Source organism: Chelonia mydas, chromosome 7 (genome assembly GCF_015237465.2).
Source record: "Chelonia mydas isolate rCheMyd1 chromosome 7, rCheMyd1.pri.v2, whole genome shotgun sequence".
Classification (NCBI taxonomy): Eukaryota; Metazoa; Chordata; order Testudines; family Cheloniidae; genus Chelonia; species Chelonia mydas.
The window spans coordinates 84610111-84637770 of record NC_057853.1 but is presented as its reverse complement, the minus strand read 5'-3'; the positions used below and the strand labels follow the sequence as shown (position 1 = coordinate 84637770).

The window sequence follows — 27660 nt, the reverse complement described above, 5'->3', positions numbered from 1 at the left end:
TAAGCTCACAAGATGCCAGTTTAAACACACAGCAGTTCATCTGACTTAGTGTTTTATGTTTTTAGGTTTATCCAGGCACTCTATAACCTGTTTATTGTCCTTGATTTCTTTTCGTGTTTATTCAGTAATATACATGGCTTGTTGATTGCCACAAACCAAGTACTTTTTTTCTTTTATTAATACCACGTTCACAAAAGGGGGGCCTCTGAAAGACATTAGCTCTGTGCCTCCAATCTCATTAATTTGGCCCTGGTCATTTCTATACTCCCCCTTGCATGCTAAATTGTTCTTGAAGCCTGTATCCTTACTACTTGGTAGCTCAGACTTTCCAGATTTAGCTCATGTTGCTCTTGTCCAGCAGAACTCTCCTATTGCCAAAAATCAGGCTTTTTATGCTTTTACTGGTACTGCAATCCAAGCTTAAATCCTCTCTCCATGTTATACTCTCACAAAATTTGCTCATCTGTTTATGTGTTTTCTTTCTGAAATGTTTAATTTTTATCTGTATCCTCTTCAACACCTTAATATGTCAGACTTTTACAATATATCTACTCATATGGTCCCCATAACCATAGCATCTGAGCACCTCACAACCTTCAATGTACATAACTATCATCATATCTCACAGCACATCTCTTTCTCCTTGGGGAAAAGAGGAAGCGAGGCACAGAGACAAAGTGACTTCCCCAAGGTCATATAGCAAAGTCTGTACCAGAGCAGAGAACTAAACCTAGGTCTCAAGTCCCACATTAGTGCCCTAGCCACTGGATCATCCTTCCTGTCCTATTTTAAAAAAAAAAAAAAAAAAAAAAAAAAAGCTATGCATATTTTTGAATAGTTTAGAAAGCAAATTTTCAAAACGACAAAGCAAACCATAGCATGTATTGCATATTTAAAAACACAAATTTTCTAAAAAATGTTGTGTAAATCAGTTACTCCCAAGTGTTTCTTCAAATTATACATATAGACGTACACAAAAACAGAATATATATTAAAAATATCTATAGCTCAAATCTACATCTAAACAAATATCAAAAGAAAACATGAAGGGACTTTGATACCTTAAATCAAAAACCCATGTGGAGAAGAGGATTTCTAAATGTTTAGACTTGCATAATTTTTGTACATGTGCACTGATATTATGAAGGATACATTTCTATAATAAAAGTTAATTCCTTTAGATATTTTTAAGAGGTATACAAACTGAAATCATTGTTTTCAGCTGGTGCTTTTAGCAAGATTCGCCCACAGATGCATTAGTATGAACTTGCTTAAGCATTCAGTCGTTGCTGGAAGAAGTAGTGGAAAAATTAGTTAAGGCATCTGATTTGTTTTTCATAACTTACAAAGACATATTTTGAAATAAATGAATGAAGCAGGGGGGAACCTAAGTTGCTATCAGCAACAAAGGAGGAAAATTTTGAAGATAATTCATATTGATCTGCCCTGTTCTTAGTCCAGGTGACGAAAATCAGATCCCAAACGGAAAATGCACTGAATAGTAATAAAGTACTGAAAAGTAAACAAGAGAAACAGCCAGACAGCAATGGCCAGATCCCTAAAACTTTCAGCAGACAATTTAAAATGGATATTTTGGCTTATGCATGCCTTTAGAATCATGTTTTTATATATTACTAATAATCTTCAATTACCCACACTCCATGAAATCTAAGTTCAAATCAAATTTGTCTTGCTCCAATTTTACAGCAATTTATTGGGGGTGGGGATTGAGAGAAGACAACTTGTCCATATCCTATAACTCTATGGCTCACACACACCAGCTTGTTGACTCATGTTAAATCATGATTGGGAAGGCCTAAACACACTTTCCCTTCAATCTTTGATGGAACATTATATTTAAATAGAGTAGAACACCTGCTCCACCAGTATGGAAATATATGAATGTTAATAAGTGTGTTTATGAACATCAGTCAATGTTTTCTAGTTTTATTTTGTTCTAATTGGTAATAGATTTTATCTAATCTAGCTGGCATCTTCTCCCATTTCACCCAAATATTAATGATCTAGCCTTAGACTTCTCATTTCCACCCTTTCCCTGTGAAATAAGTTACCCCATCCTCCCTCTTGGCTATCAACTGTGCCTGCTTAATTCATGGCCCTCACAATAACGTTTGTCTGTCCCTCCCAGGTATTGTCAACAATCTCAATTCTTAACAGTCCTTCTCTTTCCCACTGCAAGTCTATCATTCCCAGCAGCGTGTCTTGATCAATCTTCTCTCCTACCCACCACTCCTTTTCCAATAGAACATTCCTAGAGGTAGTGATGATTTTGGCACTCTCTCTGTACAGTTTATAAATTCTGGTTGATATCATCTAGTTGTTCTTCTGAAAATTTCTTCATTTTTGAATATCTCTATGTGTATATGGATTCCACCTGGGGCTGACAGGGCTCTCTCTCATTTCTGACAGAGTAGGAACGATAGCCAGTTGTTAGACCTTTACAGTCAGCTATTCAGGTAGAAACACCCGAGGATAATGGGCTAGCTCAAGCCTAGGAAAACCTGCATTCTCCAGTCCCTCAACAAAGGGGCTCATGTTTAGAGAGTGGAAAGTTATTGGCAGCAGGGAAAGAGAACCAGGTGTTCATAGCAAGACACATAAACTTGAGGGACTCATAGGAGCATTTCAGCAGAAGTGAGGAAAAGAGATGGACATGCTGAAGAAGGGGAGCAGGGGGCTCCATGACTGAGGAGACAAGCCATGTGCTGCAGCAGAAGGACCCTGGACAGCTGCAGAAGGGCTGACTCCATACCAAAGAATGAAGGATAAAAAGGATAGGTACTGTAACAAAGCTCTTTGAGATACTGCCAAAAACAAAAGCAAGAAGGCATTAATGTGAACCAAGGAGGTACCAGGCACTAAAGGAATTATAGTAGAATTACTTTACACAGAATAATTCATAATTGTTAATGGAAAACAAGTTATCCACAGGGAGCATAAGCAACACCTAATAAAGTTATACCAAAAGAGTGCAACTGCTAATTAAAAGGTGGTCAAAGATTTAGATGGGCTTTATAGTGTCCTGTTCCAGAGGTTCTATCTGCCCACGTGGACAATAGATAAGAAAGTGGGGACACTAGTTCATTTCTTAAATATAAGGCAGAAATTTGTATCTTTGTTTCCAGTTACGCACCAGAAAGATCAGAGAAAAAAGTGCAACATATTTACAGTGTTATTCAAATAAAGTTTTAAGGTGTCAGATCTTGGTCTCACTCAGACTCAGGAATATCTGTAGGACAAAATATTTTTCCTACATTAAAAGTTCTTCTTAAACAGGGTACCTATTTAAATGACTGTTATATTGTATGTGATGTTATAGGGAATACGATTATGCTATAAAATAGTTACAAAGGTTGGTATTGCCAAACTAATTTCCCAGAAAATTTCCCATCCAGTTTGGACAGCTAGCATAAAATTAAAAAACAATACCGTTAGGTGCAGTAGGTGGTGACCAGCTGCCAAAATATTTTGGCAAATATTTCCGCAGCTCTAGAAGAACACTGTCACAACAGTCAGCAGCATAAACCTGAAACACAAGAGGGGAAATATAACTTTAAATTATGCATTTTATATTTTCAAGAACCAACTACTACCTATAATAGCCTGTATTCTAGAACATTTACAACCACTTTATCGCCTCCTGTAGGTTTTTACATGTAAAGTATATATGAGAAATTCAAGATGTGTAATCTTCCAACATGCAGAACATACATTGATTTTTACTACCCATGGCATACTGTATTAGCTAACTTGAACAAAAAAAAAAACAGTTAATCTTTTCTCATCAAACTTTAAGTTGTAATTGTTGGTATTAAAAAGCCAGTATAGTACAGACTGAGTTCATTCTTCTATCCGAAATCCTGGATTTTGAAGGATTACTACACATTTTAGCCATTTTAAATTGTATCAAGCTTAGAATACAGATTCAGTTCTGATTTTTCCCCCCCACTTCGCACCCCCCCCCCCCAAAAAAAACCCCTCAGTACATCCTTTGAAAAATTACACAGGCATAACACGTTATTCACATGCATTTGTTTACCTCCGCTTTTGTTTTTTTCTAGTATTTGGCAAGAAACGGTTGGAAAAAATTGTTTGGGAATAGTAGCTGCTCTTTATTACATTTCTGCAGTATTAAATTTGTCATTCACATAAACTGGAATTTAGAGACTGTCCTATAACTACAACCACTTTTAAATGCTATTGTTGCGAGCAGGGTTCTAAAAAACATTTCCCTGTCCAGTGTGGAATAGAATTTTTTGTCAGAGAACATAGCTGCCAGCAACACAGCAGATAACTTAGAGCAGTTTTACTAGCATAAGTTTTAGACACCACGCCCGCCCCCCCAAAAAAGTATGTCCACACTGATAAAGGGTACAGATCACTGTTAAACACCAAGTCTATACACTTGTAGACAGCAAGGCCCCAAAGCCATTGCAGATGTGGGTCAGTTTCTATCTACGCTGTAGCAACTGTGCTGGAAGACCCCCAGACACAGTGTAGTAGTTACCTACAAATACTAACACATTTTCATTCTGCAACAGACCAAACTGCAATGTTTTAACTGCATTTCCAAACTGTTTACAAAGCTTCTTAAATGCAACTCCCAAACAAACAGAGCCCATTTATGCTGCAAAACTAACCCATATAGCCATGGAAGGAGATTTCCTTCTTATAATTGAATCTCCTCCTCAAAACTGAAGATGTTACATGGTAGACTGAACTAAATGATACCACAATGGCTTTAGGATGAAGGTGAACAAAAATATCTAGTTACAATTCCACAAACATCAAGGCAAACCTCAATTGTGACTATTTATGTCAATTCAGGTACATTGGAGCATCAAGCAGCAGGAGAATGTTAAAGCTGGTTTAAGCATTTTTGTCTTAGACTTTGTCTTACCTTCAGTCTAACCTTGAGTTGAGTACTCACAAGTTAGTCATCTTGATTTAGTCTAACTTGACAGAGCACAATTACACTGCAGAACAGTGGTCAAGTTCCACACAGCTGCTATCATGCCCAATGTCTGCACTGGCACTGTATCCAGTTGAGAGAGATTTCTGGGTGTATATCCCATGGTCCATACCACCACAGCTCAATGCACCACTTGACATATTTCAGAGTAACAGCCGTGTTAGTCTGTATTCGTAAAAAGAAAAGGAGTACTTGTGGCACCTTAGAGACTAACCAGTTTATTTGAGCATGAGCTTTCGTGAGCTACAGCTCACTTCATCGGATGCATAGCATATCGTGGAAACTGCAGAAGACATTATATACACACAGAGACCATGAAACAAAACTTCCTCCCACCCCACTCCCCCGCTGGCAACAGCTTATCTAAAGTGATCATCAAGTGGAGCCATTTCCAGCACAAATCCAGGTTTTCTCACCCTTCCCCCCCCCCCCCCACACACACACACATACAAACTCACTCTCCTGCTGGCAACAGCCCATCCCCCTTTGAAACCCCTCTTTATAATGCGCATGATAATCAAGGTGGGTCACCTCCAGCACTAATCCAGGTTTTCTCACACACCCCCCACACACCCCCCTCCAAAAACCACACACACAAACTCATTCTCCTGCTGGCAACAGCTCATCTTACAATGTGCACAGCAATAATCCAAGTTTAACCAGAACGTCTTGGGGGGGGTTTTGCAGGAAAAAAACAAGGGGAGACAGGCTACCTAGCATAATGACTTAGCCACTCCCAGTCTCTATTCAAGCCCAAATTAATAGTATCCAATTTGCAAATGAATTCCAATTCAGCAGTTTCTCGCTGGAGTCTGGATTTGAAGTTTTTTTGCTTTAAGATAGCGACCCTCCCATCCCACCATCAACCTCAGCCTGGTCCAGTCCACACAAGAGATCCACTTCCTGGACACTACAGTGCTAATAAACGATGGTCACATCAACACCACCCTATACCAGAAACCTACTGACCACTATTCCTACCTACATGCCTCCAGCTTTCACCCTGACCACACCACACGATCCATCGTCTACAGCCAAGCTCTGCGATACAACCGCATTTGCTCCAACCCCTCAGACAGAGACAAACACCTACAAGATCTCTATCAAGCATTCTTACAACTACAATACCCACCTGCGGAAGTGAAGAAACAGATTGATAGAGCCAGAAGAGTTCCCAGAAGTCACCTACTACAGGACAGGCCTAACAAAGAAAATAACAGAACGCCACTAGCCGTCACCTTCAGCCCCCAACTAAAACCCCTCCAACGCATTATTAAGGATCTACAACCTATCCTGAAGGATGACCCAACACTCTCACAAATCCTGGGAGAAAGGCCAGTCCTTGCCTACAGACAGCCCCCCAACCTGAAGCGAATACTCACCAACAACCACATACCACACAACAGAACCACTAGCCCAGGAACCTATCCTTGCAACAAAGCCCGTTGCCAACTGTGCCCACATATCTATTCAGGGGACACCATCACAGGGCCTAACAACATCAGCCACACTATCAGAGGCTCGTTCACCTGCACATCCACCAATGTGATATATGCCATCATGTGCCAGCAATGCCCCTCTGCCATGTACATTGGTCAAACTGGACAGTCTCTACGTAAAAGAATAAATGGACACAAATCAGATGTCAAGAATTATCACATTCATAAACCAGTCGGAGAACACTTCAATCTCTCTGGTCACGCAATCACAGACATGAGGGTCGCTATCTTAAAGCAAAAAAACTTCAAATCCAGACTCCAGCGAGAAACTGCTGAATTGGAATTCATTTGCAAATTGGATACTATTAATTTGGGCTTGAATAGAGACTGGGAGTGGCTAAGTCATTATGCTAGGTAGCCTGTCTCCCCTTGTTTTTTTCCTGCAAAACCCCCCCCCCAAGACATTCTGGTTAAACTTGGATTATTGCTGTGCACATTGTAAGATGAGCTGTTGCCAGCAGGAGAATGAGTTTGTGTGTGTGGTTTTTGGAGGGGGGGGTGTGGGGGGGGGTGAGAAAACCTGGATTAGTGCTGGAGGTGACCCACCTTGATTATCATGCGCATTATAAAGAGGGGTTTCAAAGGGGGATGGGCTGTTGCCAGCAGGAGAGTGAGTTTGTATGTGTGTGTGGGGGGGGGGGGGGGGAAGGGTGAGAAAACCTGGATTTGTGCTGGAAATGGCTCCACTTGATGATCACTTTAGATAAGCTGTTGCCAGCGGGGGAGTGGGGTAGGAGGAAGTTTTGTTTCATGGTCTCTGTGTGTATATAATGTCTTCTGCAGTTTCCACGATATGCTATGCATCCGATGAAGTGAGCTGTAGCTCACGAAAGCTCATGCTCACTTGAGATATGTGTTCACAGGGCGCTGTGAGAAAAAACAGTCTGTCCCCTCTGGGAATTGTGGACAGAAATGTTCTAGGCTCAGGAGATCCATTGCCTGGCAGGACGCAAGCTGTTGTGCTTTTACCTGCTTGTGCTCTCAGATATGCAGCCTGCTCATTCCAACAACTAGGACCAACAACTACTAGTTTTTATGAAGGCAACGTTTCTTTGGCATGCCTCTGTGAAAGCTGCCACCAAGAGACGCCAGCAGACATTTAACAAAGTCGGTTTCCCCAGAGAAGGCAGCGGTAGGGCTTGCTGTTAAAAGCACACCAAGAAGAGATCAGTACCATGCAGCTATGGAGGCATGGACCCAGCTGATGTTCTCTTTCACAGCAAACACACCATCACCCCACTCCCAGGACCAGAGCACAGAGTGGTGGGACTATATGGTGATGGAAATATACAAGCAGCAGTAGGCCCAGAACTTTTGTACGAGGAAAGCAAGATCCCTGGAGATGTGGGGAAAAAAAATAAAAATTCGCCTGGACCCTGGAGCACCAAAACACTCAGACGAGAGGCAGTAATGGCCCAGAAGTATGTTGCTATTGACTCGTGGAACCCAGCAACTCCATACAGCTCTACTGTAATCATTTGGGGATTGACAAATCCATATTTGGCACAGTAGTCGCAGAAATCTGAAAGCAAGTATTGCTCTACAGCAACGTAGGGGGGTTATTCAGAAATAACCATGGGGTTTGAACAGATGGCACTCCCAAACTGTGCAGGTGCAATTGATGACACGCTATACTTACATGCCCACCAACTCAAGCAAGTACATTAACAGGAAAGGCTACTACTTCGTCACCATGCAGGACTACTGTGTCAGATTCATGGACACCTACATAGCATACACATGGTAGAGTACACAAGGTGAGGGGTTCTGGAGGCCTGGGTCTGCTTCAGTGTAGGTAATACTGGATTCAGACCAAGTGACAATGATCAGTGGGATGTCCACATTCATTCTCATTTCAGCCAACCCTGCCTACCCTCCTATACCCTGGGTAATGAAGATTTATGATTTCCACTGCCCTGGCAAGAGAGTACAATTACACACCAAGCAGGGAAAAGGAAGGTGGCAGAATGTGCTTTTGACAGAAAGATGGTGCTACTTACAGACTCATTTGGACTGTAGTATATATAATGCCGTACATGGCACAGAGACACGTGTGCTCCACAATACAAGGGGGAATATCTGGCAGTAGAATGGATTGAGGACACCCATTTTTTGGAGTCTTCTTATAGATAGCCACCTAGTGCACCTCTTGATGCTGGCACATGGTCCATTACAACAATAGCCACATGGGTTGCCTCGTGCACCCCCATTTGAGCTGTGTGGGAAGTATACGGGTGCTGATGCCAGAATGTGGGCCAAGGGAGTGAAATGTGGTCTTGCAATATTTTTTTATGAAATAAATATGGTGGACCTGTTATTTCTGTTTGATGTATTTATCCACTAGAACTCCAGAACTCAGTATGTGCCTAAGCAAAGCTTTATTAAATGTCAGCATATTTAGGCATCCAGATCCCACGACAAAGTTGAAAGGATGTACAAAATGAAAGAAACAAGTGCAAAACAGCAACAATGGCATGCAAGAGCATAACAGTGCAACACACACTCCAAACATCTGACAGCAAAATAAACTGAAAATGTTGTGTGCCATGTTATATATGAAAGGAACTGCATATCCGGATGTGTTCACTTCATCCATATTAAAACTGGAAGAAAATGCAGCAGATAACTGCTGACTGGCTTCGCCCACAACAAGAGTTGTCCATAGGTTGGAGGACATGGTACAATGGAGACAAAATTATGGGACTGGACATGGCTAAGCAGATAATTTGGGCAGGACAGCTTTGGGCTGAATGGCTCATGATCCTCGAACGTCTCAATCACATCCCTCTGAAATGGCACGTCTCACTCCCTTATCTCCTGATCATAAAGAAAATACTCCACCAGCATTTCCCTTTCAGCTTGGAATTGCGTCTTTCTTTGCTTTTCGGCCTTCCCTAGGTCCTCCTGCCAGCATCCAAGCTGTTCCATACTGTTGTTCTGATCACCTAGTGAACTCCTTATGCAACTCCAGCTGCATATTCTCCTTGCGGATACCCTGAGTTGGTAAAAAGCAAGACAAGCTCACTCATGGTTTGTTCTACCTCTCAAGGCATGATGGTTGCCTCATGGTATGGTGTCACTCAGGGTGTTGATGAGGACGTTAATGACTGAGCACATTAACAAGAAAACCCCTAATTTACGAGTGAAATCTCTAATGAAGAGAAAGGGCTTGTCTACACTGTGCAGCAATGTGTGCCAGAGGGGTGTGATTTGTAAAGCACCCTAACGTGTTGCACTTTAACTGCCCAGAGCTGAACTCAAACTAGGTACTTTTTAATGTTAACATATGCACTTTGCCACACTATGCAAACAAGTCTTTAAACAGGGTTCTACTCTGAAAAACAAAACTCCTACATAACAGCATTGGGAAGTTTTATGTTTGTTGCCTTAGTGACTTCCAAAACAAATCTGTTCAGTTTACATGTAATGAGACTGCTTTCCTCATTGTCAACCTGGATCTGGGTTCTCTTAGCTCACATTGATGGTAAATATTCTACAAATCAAACTGAGTAGATAATTCTGTTGACACATGAACCAGAAAAAAAAGAGTTCAGTTACTTGTCCTGCTTTGGTTTTATGGTACTAATAAATATTTTAGCCAATAAAATAAACAGATATGATTCTGAACAGACACAGGGGAACAGCATGTTGAGTTAAAAGATGCCATTTCTACAATTTTAAAAATCAGAATCATAGTCTGACTTACTTTTATGATAGTAATATTAATGTCCATGGACTTGGGAAGGTACCAAAAATACACTTCTGTAGATTTAGAACACTAATGCAGTAGGATATCCCAACGTCAAGATCATATAAAAAACAGGGCTTAATCACTCCAAGAATAAGGAAGGTTTCTTAAATAGTCTACTACCCTGTGAAGAAGAGCAGATGTAAAACAGCTGTGTTTTAAAATGGAAAAAAGATCTTACTGTCATGTTAAAGGATGAGTCACTGCTTCAACGCCAATGAAATGGAATTAAGAGCATTATGTTAATCAGCCTCCTACAAAGTTGTCTTGATCCCAAAAGCAATTCAATTTTTTTTTTAAATCTAGACTAATTTCACTTAAGAATCATAGAATACCATGGTTGGAAGGGACCTCAGGAGGTCATCTAGTCCAACCCCCTGCTCAAAGCAAGACAAATCCCCAATTTTTGCCCCAGATCCCAAATGGCCCCCTCAAGGATTGAACTCACAACCCTGGGTTTAGCAGGCCAAAGCTCAAACCACTGAGCTATCCCTCCCCAGATATCCAGATCGCTTGTTTTTCTTTAAATACAGATCTCAGTATCAGTTTGCATGATTACTTTTTTTTTTTTTTTTTTGGAAGGGTGTGGGGGAGAAGTGTATCAACTAAGAACATGTACCATATTTGGTTAACTGCAAAAAATTGTTCAGGAAGCATTGTTCATTCTCATGCATAAAAGAGAGCAATGCCTGTCCATAAGAAAGAGCTCAGTAGTAATAAACAGCAGCTAATGGACATCTTCTCCTTTTAATGCATGCACTCCAGTAAGTACGCTGTAATCAGACACAAAGTCCAGAATGCTGAATATGAACTGAATAAAGTATCTTGCATATTAATATGAAATTGCATTGTCTAGTTTGTTTTAAGACAGCCAAGGACATGCAACTAAATTTCACAAGTACAGGAATCAACAAATTTAGATACCTACAACAATGGTAACTTGGGCTCATACAATAGCATTACAGTTAACACTACATTAAGCAATACATGCTATGTGCACAATAACTACAAAAGCTGGAAAGATGGACCATCAATAAGCCTTGCCTGGAACCTAAAGGTTACTGCTTATTTCAAACACTCAATCTTCAGCAAGTACATCACTCATTCACTGTCACAGTCTACACCTTATGTTCACTCCTTTTATAAGACTATGATAAATGTTGTACAAAGCATGCCTTGTGAGGTATCATTTGAAAACTCATAACTGGCTGATCATTACTATCCTGGTACAATGTGTGTGGCAACATGCTATATACAGATAAAAGATTCTACTGTAGAATATTAGAGAGACGTTCCAAGTTTGCAAAAACAGCCACAAACCAGTTCCTCAGAAACAGAAGGCAAACAGACCCCTCAGCAGGTGTCAACAAGATCAATGGATTATGACTGGTCAAGTGGCCACTCTTTGGCAGAAAAAAGGGTGAGTGAGAATTTTACATCTTGGCAAAGAAACAGCTGGAGGTTCCTGTCGAAACAGACTTTCAGTCTCCTGAAGCTCAGCTGGAGAGGATTTTCAAAGAAAAAAGAGAAAAAAAAAAAAAGCTATAAGAAAGGGAAACAGATCCCCCAAAAATATCTCTCTTCACAGCATTCACAACACTTAATGGACAAAGGAAGCATCATTGGACTGGGGAGAGATCCTGGCAGAAAGAAATTCAACCAGTAAGACTGCTAGAACATATGATGAGAAAGACCTTTGCTTTGAATTCACTCTAGCTTCTTAAGTTAGATATTAGTTGCGTTTTACTTTTTATTTACTCCTAACCAATTATGCCTCATTACTTGTAGTCCCTTAAAATCTCTCTGTCATTAATAAACTTGTTTTATTGTTTTATCTAAACCATTGTGCTTGGGATTGAAGTGTCTGGGAAACTCCATTTGAAATAGCAGGATTTGTGCATATCATTTTCTATTAATAAAATGATGGACTTTATATAAGCTTGTGTTGTCCTCCAGAGGGCTGGGCAGTACAAGATACACATTTCTGGGGGAAAGCCTGGGACTGGGAATTTGCTGGTGTTCCTCTGCAGTGTAATTTAAGAGTGCCTGGCCATAGCACTCATACAATACAGCTGGAAGTAATTTACATGCTAGAGGCTGTGTATGAGCAGACCAGGAGTGGTTGCTCTCACAGTAAAGCAGTGTAAAAAAGGCACCCTAGGTTGGAGAATTGAGGGGGGACAGCTGTTCAGTCCAGACTGTACCCTGGGTAATGTCACATTCATAAAAACCAATTTTTAAAGCACTAATTTTTAATTTTTTCAAGTTACCACCACTCTGTGTAATACATGTATGCAAATGTGGAAAATATGCCCATTAGTAGCACAAAGTCAAACACACTTATTTTTGTAAAATCTTCATATAATAAATCAAGAATTGCACAACAACTTATGCCAGTTCATACTGGCGTAGGTATGGATGTCACATACCATGAGCTATATTTTTCAGATAGCTCAAATGGAAGCTATCCAATCTAATAGTAGTCCAGGTTTAAAGCTATAAATTGGATGTTTGGTCTCTGCCCCAAAGTACCTTTTTTGGGGAGAATGGGTGGGAGGGAGTTTGAGCCCAAACAACTCATCCGTTTTTGACAAAGAGAGGGTGTGGGTGGGGCAGGGAATATTCGTACCTATTAAAAACTGCAAGTATTTTTATAAAAAGCTTAATGCATCTAAGTGACTTGGGGCAAAGAAAACATTGAATTTTAGAAGGAAAACTAGTTTTTACTATAGAACAGTGCCTTTAAATGGTTCTGGTGAAACTAGCCATTTGACAGAATCTCAAATGTTTTAAAATTGCATTATGAACATGAGCAGTACAATTGATATAGTTTTTAAAGTACTTTTTAGCAACACTGAGAACAAAGATACATGTGCAGGGAATGAGACAAGGAGAAAGAATAAGACCAGACTCACCAACACCACTCCCCTCAAACTTCTCTGCTGCCAGCTATTGTAGTTTGTCCTATAAATTAAGTGGCTGAAATCTGACCTACAGTTCTGAAGGTTCAGGGTTCAGACACTTCTGATAATGCACGATGGGATGTTGTTACACTTGTAAATAATAAATTTTTTTTTAAAGAACATTAGGTTGTAAAGTCAAGCATTTAGGAAGCTAGAAAATGCCAGATTTATGACTTGCTATGCAGCTTTAATTCTGCCTCTTTGTGCAAATGCATTATGATATAGCCTTTAGTTATATGACCATGCTTTACATTTCCCACAGGACCATGGCCTCATGTAGTGCATGAGATGCAAGCACAAATGAGTGGGGTGCGGGAGAATGAAGGTTGTAACAGCAACTGTAAATCTAAAATTATCTAACTTTTAAGTGTTTGACCTCACAACTTCTTAAGTAGTATCATGTGATGGTCACAAGATAATGTGGAAATATATTCACGTCACAAGTCAAAAGTCAGACAAGGTTTCCCTTTAGCCAACTATTCTAATATTTCTTAACACACCTCAGTAAACAAATGTCGGGATAGTCATTCAACTACTGAGGTGGTTAACAATTACAAAACTTATAGTTCATAAATATTTGTAAAGAATTATGAAACAATTATTTTAAATATCAAAAATACAGTTGTATGTAAACACTCAAACTCTAGCAAAAGATACCTGTCTCTGAGACTATAGGGAAATTGCACCCAATGTCTCAGAATAGTCCTCATTCCCACAATTGTGTAAAATCTTTTTGCTGGGCAAAACTGTGCCTTGTAAACATTATAAAATTACTCTTCTGACAAAGACAGCTATACTATAAGTTGCAATAAAGCAACAGTTTTTTCTACTAAATTCAACAGCTGCTATTTGACATTTTCATGGTTTACTTTGTAAAACATCTTCTGGAAGTGGATTTCAGAAAGTCTCTAATACTTCCAAACTCTCATTTTTCTTAAAGATGTATTGCTTTGGTGGTGCCTATTAAACTAGATAGAAGTTTCAGTTTGATAACAGACAGGAAGAACATGACTTTATATAAAGACAATTCAGTCAATTTTCTAACCAACAAAATACCAAAGCTTTGTCTACACTGGCAAGTTTCTGCACAGTAAAGCAGCTTTCTGCGTTTAACTCCCAAGGTGTACACACTACCAAGTCGGTTAGTGTGCAAAAACTGAGCAGTTGCAGCACTGTAAAAAAAACAAAAAAAAACAAAAAAAAAAAAACCCAACTCCGATGAGAGGCATACGGCTTTCTGCACCGGGGGTACAGCACTGCGGTGCCAGTGTAGACACCCTGGACAATTACAGCGTTGTGACTGGCCTCTGGGAGGTGTCCCGTAATGCCTGTTTTCGCCTCTCTGGTCATCGGTTTGAACTCCACTGCCCTGCCCTCAGGTGACCAACCATCATCCCCACCCCATAAATTCCTTTGGGATTTGGAAGTCCCCTTCCTGTTTGCTCGGTGATGTGTGCAGTGGTCTCAGCGCATCTTTCCAGGTGGCCATGCCTGCTCCACGCACCAGGCGATCCCCCACATGGAGCAATGCCGAGCTGCTGGACTTCATCAGCATTTGGGGAGAGGAGGCTGTCCAGTCCCAGCTGCGCTCCAGCCGTAGGAATTATGATACCTATGGACAGATTTCATGATGCATGACAGAAAGGGGCCATGACTGGGACACACTGTAGTGCAGGGTCAAAGTGAAGAAGCTGCGGAACGCCTACCACAAGGCATGGGAGGCAAACTGCCACTCCAGTGCTGTGCCCACGAGCTGACGGTTCTGCGAAGAGCTGGACGCGATACTCAGTGGCGATCCCACTCCCACTGCGAAGGCCACTGTGGATACTTCGGTGGCTCACGTGCCAGTCGAGAGCGGACCGAGCCAGGAGGAGGAAATCTTGGGCGAGGATGTGGAGGGGGATGGGGACGCAGAGGCAGAGGACGACTCAGAGGTCAGAGATGCATGCAGCCCGGAGCTTTTCTGTACCCCGGAAGAGGCTAGCCAGTCACACCTGTCGGATCTTGGCGAAGCACAAACAGGAGAGGAGGCCCCTGGTAAGTGGCTTTGGGAATTGCTGAAGCAAGTTGTTGGGCAGGAGGGTTGCAGAAAGCAGGCTTGTGTCTGTATGATGCGTGTACCACCACTTGCCTAGTCTGAGCGGCAGAACAGGGTGTTGATCGACTCCCTCACTTCACAGGAATCTGCCTCAGAGATCTCCAGGAAACCCTCAAGGAGATACTAGGCAACCCACTGCCGCAGATTCTTTGGCAGAGCTGCTTTGTTTCTTGCCCCATTAAGGGTAACTTTCCCGCGCCACTGTGCCATCCCTTGGAGGGTGGGGGACCATTGCTGCACACAGGAGAGCCACATAAGGGTCAGGACGGAAGCCAGTCTTGGAGAAGACCCCCCTCTTGATTCCCTGCTCACCCTCAGCAGCAAGGTATCTTCCATAATTAACACAGCCCGTGGAAAATGTGGGGACAGGAACGATTATAAGCCCCCGCTACAGTGCCCAGTGTACAGTACAGTCCTGGAACGCTGATTTCTCCTACAGTTACTGACCATTTTGGGGGGCTGGTGGCTCATGTGTGCCTAGTGACAGGTATGTGAATGGTGGCTGTTTTTTAAAATCAATCAGTGGTCTGTGTGTTGCAAACAATACTGCTTCTGTAAAATGTTGCATTTTGGCTTCACAGATATGACTTCGGGAGCCCAGCCTCCCTCTTTGTTATCGGCGGCTGAACGGCTGCACAGAATTAGAAGGCGGCCACGAAGAACTAAAGAGGACTTTCTGCATAACGTCATGATGCACTCCGCGGCCGAGAAACAGGAATTGAAGGAGTGGAGGGATAGCGAGAAGAGGGACCGAAAGAAGAACACAGTGCACCAGAACTAAGCCACGGAGCGACTCAAACATTAGGGAGTGCCAAGGGGACACACTCCAGGAGCTACCAGCACTGCAAACCGAGCAGCTCTATGCCCGTCGTCCTCTGCAGCAGCTGTTACAAAACTCTTTGCCATATGCCCCCCAGATACTGCCAACACACTTTTATCAACCTCCTGGCTCCAGTCTGTACCTGCTGCATTCCACTCCTGCCCCGTCACAGTCCAGCCCTGCGGACCCCCAGTACCCACTGAACTCAACACCCAACCCTTTGCAGTTTAGCCTTGCTGAAGTACAGTACAGTACCCGCTGCACTGTACTCCAAAGGAGAAGGTTAGATAGCATACCTAGACATACAGGAATCTTTATCCATCCTGGGACAATACCTCCTCCTGGTACCCTCCCTTCCCCCATTCCCCTCAATGCTGATGTGTTTTTTTCTCTCCCCCCTCTGGTGGTTGTTTTTTAATAAAATAATTGTTTGGTTTGAAAGCAATCTTTATTCCATTAACTGAAAGCAAACAGAGGCCTGCAAAGCAACAGGCAATTTTCTTACATCTTCATAGTGCATCGTCTGCACCAATCACAATCACCTTCTTGCATTACAAGCACTGCACTCCTGAGCATAGCAACAAATATTAGTGGCTTTCAGCTTCAAATTGCTGCCTCGAGGCATCCCTGATCCTTATGGCCCCACACTGCGCCCCTCTAATAGCCCTGGTCTCTGGCTGTTCAAACTCAGCCTCCAGGCGCTGAGCCTCAGCGTTCCACCTCTGAGTGAAGCTTTCACCCTTCCCTTCACAAATATTATGGAGCATACAGCACATGGCTATAAGCATAGGAATATCGTCATCAGCCAGGTCCAGCCTCCCATATAGGCAGCACCAGTGGTCCTTTAAATGGCCAAAAGCGCACTCAGTCATTCTGCACTTGCTCAGCCTGTTGTTGAACCACTCCTTGTTGCTGTCAAGGTGTCCAGTGTATGGCTTCATAAGCCATGGCATTAAGGGATAGGTGGGGTCTCCCAGGATCACAGTGGGCATTTCAACTTCCCCTACTGTGATCTTCTGGTCCAGAAATAAAGTCCCTGCTTGCAGCTTCCTGAACAGGCTAGCATTCCGAAACATGCATCCGTCATGCACCTTTCTGGACCAGCCTGCGTTAACGTCCATGAAATGCACCTGGTGATCCACAAGCGCCTGGAGAACCATTCAGAAATACCCCTTCCGATTAATACACTCGGTGACTAAGTGGTCTGGTGCCAGAACTGGAATATGTGTTCCATCTATCGCCCCTCCGCAGTTAGGAAAGCCCAGTTGTGCAAAGCCATCCACGTCACACACATTGCCCAGAGTCACAGTCTTTCGGAGCAGGATGGGATTAACGGCCCTGCACACTTCCATCTACACGAGTCCAACGGTCGACTTTCCCACTCCGAACTGTTTAGCGACCCATTGGTATCAGTCTGGAGTAGCCAGCTTCCACAGTGCAATCACCACGTGCTTCTCCAACAGCAGGGCAGCTCTCATTCTCGTGTCCTTGCACCGCAGGGCTGGGGCGAGCTCAGAGTCCCATGTATGTGGCTTTCCTCATCTGAAAGTTCTGCAGCCACTGCTCATCATCCCAGACGGGCATGACAATGTGATCCCACCACTCAGTGCTTGTTTCCCGAGCCCAAAAGCGGTGTTCCACTGTGATCAGCACCTCCATGAATGCCACAAACAACCTCGTGCTGTAGCTACTACATGTGGCGAGATCAATGTTGCACTCCTCTTGCCTTTGTAGTTTAAGGAATAACTCCACTGCCACTCGTGACGTGTTGGTCAGAGCAAGCAGCATACTGTTCCACAGTTTGGGATCCATTCCTGCAGATCAAAGAGGCAGAGTACGCAGTACATAAACCATTGAAAGATGGCACCAAATGTGGACGGAAGTAGAGGGATTGTTGGGACGCAAAGCAATGCACCCCGGAGCATTGGGACAGGACCCACGATGCCCCGCAACCCCCTCCACCTTCCCACAACTCTTAGCAGCAGAAGAGGAAGAGATGCTCTGTGGGATAACTGCCCAGAGTACACCGCTCCGAATACCGCTGCAAGTGCCATAAGTGTGAAAACACTATTGTGCAGGCAGCTGACAGTGTGAACACACAACAGAGGTTTCCCTTCAGCACTTTCTGAGCAGCACTGTAACTGCTGGTGCTGTAACTCTGCCGGTGTAGACATACCCCAAGTTACATTTCAAATTTGTTTAAGTTTTGCATAATGAAAATTAAGCAACACTTCACAGGACTTGCAGCCTCAGGGAACAATGAAATAGCATTTAGCAACAGCCTGAGGTTCCAAGAGGCATGCCAAACATTGATGTAGGGTTGTTTAAGATGCCTTATACTAAAACTCTTCAGCATATCCAAACATTAACATGAAGTTACCAGGAAGCCAAGAACGGCAATACTGAGAAAAGGATCTTCTCTGTGGAGCTAGAAGTGAAGGTGACAGTCCGGCAAGATATACACAAATAGTTGACCTGCTGCAAATCCTACCTCAACGTGGCGCAGCGGTGACCCTGGCTGTTTGACAGCGATGGTAGCGGAGTGCATTCTCCGGCAGGTCTAACCATGCTATCGAGGTGTCGGACTGTCAGCCCAGTGAGGGGGTTTCTTCCTCTGTGGAGGGGTGTATAATCCCTCTTTCTGAGGCTGTAAGCTAGCTAAGTTGAGGAGGTAAATGCGCCACTGACAGCCCAGCCAGCGGGTGGCTGAAAACAATGGCTAAAACAACATGGAAAACCAAGTCTCAGTTCTATGCATGTTCCTCGATCCCCACTCCGGAGGCAGTGAGGCATTCGAACGACGAGAGGCTGCAAAGAATCTCAGATGCCAGGTCGCCAAAAGGAAACCGGACAACTCTGTGTGCACTTATAATTGCAGAACACTGATGAGGAAGGAACCGATAAACCATCTCATGGAGGAAAAAAGACAAAAACAGCCTGCGATGTGCTGGGTGTTTCCGCAACACAATGAAAGAAGGAGATGGAGGTCAACTGGAGGGAAGGAAGCATGGTCATTCTAGGAAAAGGAGAAGGCACGATGACAGTTGGAGGAGTCAGATTCATCATAAACAAGGAATGGTCTTCAAAAATTGTCTCATGCCATTTGAAGTCATTGTGTATTGGGGTGCTTTACCTCCGACTGAACCAAAATAGTACCCTCAAAATCATCCAGATCTATGCTCCCACAAGTGCATGAGAAGATGATGATATGGAAAGATTCTATCAGGAACTGGAGGAAACCCTCACTCAGAGTTCCACATATACAATTGTGATAGGAGATTTTAACGCCAAGGATGGAAGAGGGAGAGAAGGTGAAAAGTTCATAGGAAGGTACGGTATCAGAGAACGAAATGTGCGAGAACGACTAGCTATATTGGAAGAGACAAGGAGAATGTTCATTGGTAACACCTGGTTCCAAAAGATGGGCAACAGAAGATGGACCTGGATCGCACCAAACGAGAAGACAAAAAATGAAATCGATTACTTTCTGATCGACAGATGACGCATCGTGCAGGATATTTCAGTAGTGCCATCATTCAATATCGGTAGTGATCATCGCCTACTGAGAGCCAGACTCACGTTCATTGTGAATGTGAAGAAAAAGGTGCTGTGTATGGCAAACAGAAGGCACCAACCGGTAGCTTTCGACGAGGCAATCCTGCAGGAAAACATTTCTAGGGAAGATTGGAGCCTCCTGGAAGACTGCGATGACGATTATGAGAACTTCGGTAAGAGACTGAAACAGTGTGTGAAATCTACTGAGCATGAAAGACCAAGAAGAGCTACCAGAAGAATCTCAGAGAATACGAAGACTTTATTGGAGAAGAGGAGGAAAATGAAAAGAAATGGCAGCGACAGGCTTGAGTACTCCCTTCTCTGCAAACTCATATGAATGAAGTTGAAGGAAGACTTTGAGAAATTTCGAACCGAAAAGCTCCTAAAGGCTGCTGAAGATCATAAAAGTCTCAAAAAATGCAAAAGGAAACTGGTGTTGTACAGGTCATCGTTATCGGCTTTGAAGAACAGGGACGGAGAATCAGTAACTGATTGAACAGAGATGGAGGCAATCAGCAGGGATTTCTATACCCAGCTGTTTGCATCCCATATAGACGTCCCAATGCCATCACTTCAACAAACCGATGACCACATACTCCCGGTTCTCATCAGCGAAGTCCATCACGCAGTCCATCAAATGAAAGAGGGGAAGAATCCAGGCGAGGACTGTCTGACAACAGAAGTGTTTAAGGCGGGAGGTCAGGAACTTTGAAAAGCTCTCGCCCAAAGGTTCAGCCGCTACCTGGAAATCCAGAAGATACCATCCAGTTGGAAAGAGTCCAATACCATCTTGCTGAATAAGAAAGGCGATCGAGAAAATGTAAAGAACTATCGCCCAATCTACCTGCTTTCGCATATCTATAAGTTGTTCACTAAAACAATAACAAATCGACTGTTGCAAAATCTGGATGAACAGCACCTAGAGAGCAGGCCAGCTTTCAAAGGAATTACAGCACAATAGACCACATCTTCACTCTAAACCAACTACTAGAGCATTCAAGGGAATACAAGTTCCCTTTGTGCATTGCCTTTGTGGACTACGAGAAGGCGTTCGACAGCGTAGAGACTAACGCCATTCTTGAAGCTCTTTCAGAACAGGGCATCAGTGTGAAATATATCACATTACTAAAGGAAGCAAACTCTGGCTGCAGCACAGACAGATCGCTGTTCGATACTCCCTCCGAACCCCATCGAGGTGTGAAACAAGAAGATACAGTTTCACCAAAATTATTCACAGCCTGTCTTGAATTGGTTTTTCAACGAGCAGACTTGGAAGACGGGATTAATATAAACGGCAAGGGGCTAAACCATCTCAGGTTCGCAGATGATATAGTGCTGTTAGCCGAAAATACAGCCCAGCTTGAGAGAATGCTTAAAGAACTGAATGGGAAAAGTAGTCAAGTCAGATTAAAAATGAACCGGTCAAAAATGAAATACATGAGATCAGATGTTCTGCCAAGAACGCAAATAACTCTTGGAGGAGAGCAGATCCAAGAGGTTGATAAATATGTTTATTTGGGCCAGGAAGTCAACATGTGCCATGATCAGAAAGACGAACTGTCTTGCAGAAAAAAAGCTGGATGGTGCGCATTCAATGATATCAAGGACATCCTCCAAAGAAAGATCAGCAAAACAACTTGTGCAAATCTTTTTAACTCGACCGTGCTTCCAGCAATGTTATATGACAGCAAAACATTGTCAGTGACAAAGATTGAAGAACATCAACTGTCTGTCACACAGACGGCAATGGAACAAACATTTTTGGGCATTTCACTCCGCGATCACATCCCCAATGAAATAATTAGGCAGCAGTCTGGAGTGCGAGATGTTGTTGAAAGCAGGCTCAGCAAAATGCGGTGGGTGGGACATGTGGCCCAACTCAGTGACAACAGATGGACCACAGCTATATCCAAGTGGTATCTGCGAGAACAGAAACGGCCACGCGGTCAGCCTCCAAACAGTGGGATGATTTCCTAACAAGGAGATATGGACAAGCATGGCGAAGGATGGCCAGAGCGAGAGAAGATTGGAAGACGTGTTGTGATCGGCTCAGTCTCAACTGATGAAGGACCGACAGTCTATGCACACATAGTTGACCTTACTATTCTCCACCTCTTGCTTCCCACGCAATGGGGTTGTAAGACTGCAGAGGAAAAGCCTCGCAACACTCATGTTCCTACAACAGATTAATAGTCTTTATCTTATAAGTAGAAACACAATCAGATCAGAGTAGAGTCCAGTCCAATCTTTGGCTGGTTTGAGTTTCTTGGTTGGTGCAAGATTAAAAAGGAGACAATGAGTTAACACAAAATAAAAATACCATCTCAACACTGATACAAGCCATCCTACTCAGCACAAATGAAGTAGCTTGTTTCAGAGTCCTGCTTTCCATTATCATTGGAATTAGAGGCAGCATCTTCTCACAGCAAATCCTTTGTTACCAAAGTAAACTTCTTCAGGCCCTTATACCTTCCCTGGCCCAGAATAGCCTATGCAGCCATCATCACAGCATCCTATAGAGATGTCACCAGGGTATCTTCAATTCTGATTCTGTACGAAAGCTCTCTCTCTATTTAACTGCTGATCTTAAGATCTAAGGAAGCAGCCGTCATTTTTCCTTCCTTCGAGAACATCCGGTACAGCTTAACCACCTTCCCCCGCCAAGTAAACAAGCAGGCTTTTTATTTTAAAAAACAAAACAAAAAAAACCTACATTTTCTTGAAGAAATCCATTATATTATACACAGCATACCTCACACTAATATTGGTACTACTAAGGAGATTAATAAATTTTGCAACAAACCACAGATTTTTACTTAAGACATATCCCAAAAAAAAAAAATAAAAGAATTTGACCAACAGCTTAAAAAGTGGGTCTGTTGTCAGGGACCTTCAAGCATGTCTGTATTCTGGCCAGACACACTCAAACTGTCTGCCTGGGATCACATCATCTCCAGAGTGTGTGTATTCCAAACAGCAGCAAGAATTCGTTCTTTGTCAGCCATCACCTGTGCCCCTCCCCCCTTTTTAAAAAAACAACAACAAACGCAGAATTGGTTTACATGTCCAGTTCTAAACTAACATTTGGGCAGTACTATATCACTTGCCAATCCAGTTTGGCATTATTTTTTTTTTCCTTCCACCAACCAGCATGTTGGAACAATGAGTCCCTTCCCCTTCCGCACCCTTCATTCAAACTTACTGTCTTTTAAAGATCCCTCAATACCACCAATTTCAGGCTGATCTTCTGTTCTCCTTAAAAACATCCAACACATGTCAAAAGATACAAGTCTGTCCATGCTAAGTAGGCAAACCTTTGTAAAAAGTTTTTACCCCATAGTCACTGTAGGGAGCCAGGGTGGCTCCCCTCCGAACCAGAGGGTAAAGAGCCACCCTCTCAGCCTGAGTGGGCGGGGCCAGACCAAGCTTACGCCAATCCCCGGAAGGGGCGGGGTGGGACAGGAAGTACAAAGGGCGGGGCCCTTTGCCCAGGGAAGGGAGCACCAGGGAGGGAGACAGACACAGGCTGCTCCCTCGCGATCCTGCTGCTGACCCAGGTGAGGCCCTGGGCAAGGAGGAACCTGATCGGGAGGAAGGCCTGTGGCAACCAGGGCTGTCAGCCGCTGAATACCCGGAGGACCTGGAGGGGTCTGGCTGTAGCCCGGGCCAGCGTGAGTCCAACACAGAGGGGGAGCTGGAGCTGCCAGCAGCAGAATACCCAGACGAGCTGGAGGGACCGGAGAGACCCGCTTGAGAGACCGGGTAGGAAGAAGCCCAGGGGCAGAACTGCACCGTGGGGTGGGTGTGGTTGGTCAGCAGGCGTGGATGGCGCCGCTGACCCAGTGGCAGGACCTTCGCCTCCCGCCACTGACCGGGCCCTGGGCTGGAACGCAGTGGAGTTGGGTGGGGTGCAGACTGAGGGGCGCGCTGCAGACTCGTGCCGGCGCTCCCCTGCCTGAGGGGCGCGCTGCAGACTCGTGCCGGCACACTTTCCCCGCTAATTCCTCAGCACCCGAAAGGTGTGAGTAAGGCCTGCCAGTGGGACCATAGCTCTCCATCGCCCCATAGGGGCTCGGAGGACCGACTGAAACCTGTCACAGTCACCAACACAAATTATTTTAACAGAAACTACATAAGAGTTCAGAGCTCTATTCCATACAGGTTCTTACACTACTCTCATCCAAAAACTTGCAAGAACCGCATTAAATGACATCTGTCACATGTGGTTAGTTCTCTTTCCCTGGAAGAGAGAAAAGTGTGCAATGTAGCATTTTGGTTTGGTAGGCTGGGGCCTTTTCTGGTTTTGTTTTGGGTTGTTTTTGTTGTTCTTCATGACGCATTCCATGGTGGTCAGGTGCCGGCTCTGGCTGGGAGAAGGAGCAGAAATAGTGCTAACCTGGTGTTGCCGCTATGAACTTCAACAGACTTAATCCTTGTCACATTAGAAATATAGTGAGACACTTAGGTCGATTCTTTGCCTATTCGGCCACATGCATGTGCCAGTCACCCAGAGAGGGTAACGGAAAGGATTTTTTCCAAGCTCTGACCAAAGCAACCCGAACATACAAACAGATTAAACCCATTCACATTTCTTTAAGAAGACTCAACACTGCAAGTAATTTTCAGAGAATCCAGTCCATGTTATGGACAAATTGCATTAAAAAGAGACAGCCCACTTTAACAAGAGTTCTTTAAAAAAAATTACTATTGTTACAAGTAACAACTAAGATCACTGTAAGAGAAAGATTAAACAAAATAATTCACACAGCAAAGGGGAGAGAAAAGTGATTTGAGCAAAGACACAAGAAAATGTGATCATAAAACCATAAACATTAGCATGGGGCAAGTATATCATCAGACAACCGATTTTTAGTTAGGACACATCTGAAAAAAAAAAAAAATCATCTGACACACAGCTTACAAAGTGGATGTATCTCTTGTCAGGGTCCTTCAAGCATGTCTGCATTCTGACCAAACACTCTCAAACTATCTGTAAGTTAGTCTATTACTTATTAGCATGGAGCAAGGTAATAGAGGCAAGTATACCACCTGGAGCTACTTTTAACTCATCTAATATGTTAAATTATTAGTATCTACTATTTAGATTGCAGTAGTACCCAAAACATGCTAGGCACTTTCCAAAGAGAAGGGGGAGGGGGGGAGGAAATCTACATTCAGTCCCTGTCCCAAAGAGCATACAATCTAATAGAGATAAAAAAACATCTTCTACTGAGCTATTCTTTTCCTTCCCCTCTGCCCCACAATTAAAAAAAAAATACAGTAAATCCTCTTCCCCACCACTCTCTCTCAACAACTTGGCCACTCATCTTTTCCCCACACCAGTTCCCAGTTTCATTTGTGACATACTAACTGGGAGTATAACCTGGCCTACATGAAACATCAGAAGTCCTTTTACATTGTCCACAGCAATTTAAACAAAACACGGTAAAAGTAAGTTATCTCCTGGGATGGGCAGAATCCCTTTATGAGAACTTTCTGCTGTAAAGGGTACAGAGAACAGATAACCCTTGAATTATTAATTTCTCCTGGACTAAAAATATATAGCCATCCACTTCTGTTCATCCCAAAATAGGATCCACCTAGGAAGTCAAGGCAAGAAGAAAATGGTTTATCTCATATGAGAAACCTTGTTTAGAGACCCACAGATCAGCCAAACTGAAAGTTCTACTCCCCCAAAATAGAAATTAAAATGACTAAATGAGATCATCATCAATAAACTAGGCAAGAATCTCTCATAATTTGTACATTGCTAAAACCTTTTCCTCCCGCCCCCGCCCTGCAAAAAACCCCACTGATAAGAAAGGATTGAAGAAATCTGTTATACACAAATACCATATACTGGATATCAATGGAAACAGCTGCGAAACCAGCAGCATATGTTCAGTTGGCACACGTTAAAAAGAAGTCATAGGGTAGCTCTCTCCAATGAGCCCTGAAATCAGGAGAAATATATATAAAACAGATTGCCATATAAGACCCCTCAGGCTGACCAAACCCACAAGGAAACTGCAGAATCCACAGCATGATGGGTACCCAGACCAGCTATGTGGAAAGAACTCTCCCCGCATCCCAGGGTTATGAGGATAAGAAATGGTGAGACTTCATTTCAAGAGATATTAAAGAATAGAAGGAGAAATACAAATAACTGAAGGTTATCTTGCTAAATCTGCAGTCTCTAGTGAGGCCTCGAGTAACCAAATTTTAACTAATGCTATATGTATGCCCTCCTTTAGAGGTCCAAGCAAACTGGCCTAAGAGAGATTTGAACCATAGCTTTAAGCAATTGCTTTTGAAATCCTAAACTTGTCCCTTTTGGACCAATCAATGCCAACAGCAGGGACCACACTCTTAAAAATGCTTTAAAGACAAGTAAGTACATCCTTACTCCTTGGAGAAATACTGGAAAAGTGACATATTGCTAGGTACTAAGGAATTTATTATCTCACAAAATCTTGGTAATAAGAAATCTTGGTGATCTGCATTGTTCCTTAGTGTAAATGCTGAGCTTTAACCTTAGTCTTTGACATCTGCTTGCAAGACTGTATTGGTGTGCGCAGTACATACCTAGAACACATTGCTACACTTGATTTATGTACAACCAACAGTTCACCACTGAGATTGTATATTGACATGGCTCTGGGTGAATTAAAGAATTGTTCACTGGTTAAGAGTAACCAAGTGTCCTGATTTGAGAAATACTATTCAAATTAAAAATTGACCTAAAAAGAACCTTGCATTAAGTTAGTAAACTAACACTCTCTGGACTCAATAAAAAGGGGTTATCCTATTAGAGTCTATTCTAATATTAGCCATAATATTAATTGGCAAATGTAATTTGTCAGATTTCACCTTTTAAAGCCAGCTGGTACCTCAAATTCATAAAAATTGACCCCCTTCCACACTTACACTGCTCAGAGTAAACTTCCACAGCAATTCATTTTATATTATTTATTTATTTATTTATATCACACACACTCACTCACTCTCTCTCTCAAATTAAAAGGCTTGGGTAGATGGGGTGGCAGTGGAGAAAACACTATACTTTAACAAAATTTTAAACTATACTTCAAATAGACAAAAAGGGAGACAAGTTTCAGCAATTATGTTTTTAATACAGGAGGCAACTCACACAGAGAAGATATACAATAACATTACCTTAAGATGAGTTTCTCAAATATTTAGATATGTGTTTATTTTGAAATTAATTTTAAAGTAGTCTTGCCTCTATTTTTGTGCATCATACAATTTAGATAATTTTACTGGTATGAGAAGTTATACATATGTTGGTAGCAATTGTTTAACCATTCTAATATATATAGAACTGGCTACTCCAGAATCATTTTAGCGTTAAATGTAGCTATGTCAAAACATTTTAGGTGGACCAGAATGTGTGTTTTGCATTAGGACTAGTCTATCCTAGGAGCGTTTTGCCAGTTTAACTCTACCAGCATAAGCTATACCAATATAAACACTTTTGACCGATCTAACTGCAACTACAATAGGGCTTTTACCAACATAGCCATGCTGGGGGCATCTTCTGCAGACGAGGAAGAAAACTGTGCTATCCTATTGGCAAGCATTGGAAGGAAGAAAGAAAGAAAATGATACCAAGACTTTGGTCAGAGTCTGATGCAAGTCAGAAAAAAAAAATGGGGGTAACTGGATTTAGTTACACTCAAGCTGATCTAGTTAGTAAACTCTTTGTTTTGCCATGTCATCTAACAGACCTATGTTTGTAAACAAAGATTTTACATCTAATTATTAGCAAATTGCTTCCAATATTCAGCTACTTATTGAAGTTACAGGAGTTAAAAAGCAAGTCATATTAATATGTAATCCCCAAAACATTTGTCAATAAGAAGCTCAGAACAGAGCTCCCACATTAAACAAAAAAGCATAGATCAAACCTAGAAATATTTTAACGTTTTACATATTTAACAAAAAAAACCACTGAAGCCTCATA

At 42.6% G+C, this 27660-nt stretch overlaps 1 protein-coding gene across 2 annotated transcripts in view; it reads right to left on the bottom strand.

Annotated features, from left to right (window-relative positions):
• IPMK (inositol polyphosphate multikinase) overlaps positions 1-27660 on the bottom strand; it is an 80957-nt gene that overhangs the window by 29706 nt on the left and 23591 nt on the right. For both annotated transcript variants that reach the window (XM_037903645.2, XM_007060669.4), the window contains exon 3: positions 3451-3547. In XM_037903645.2, the coding sequence (XP_037759573.1) occupies positions 3451-3547 (97 nt within the window). The remainder of the gene's footprint in view (positions 1-3450; positions 3548-27660) is intronic.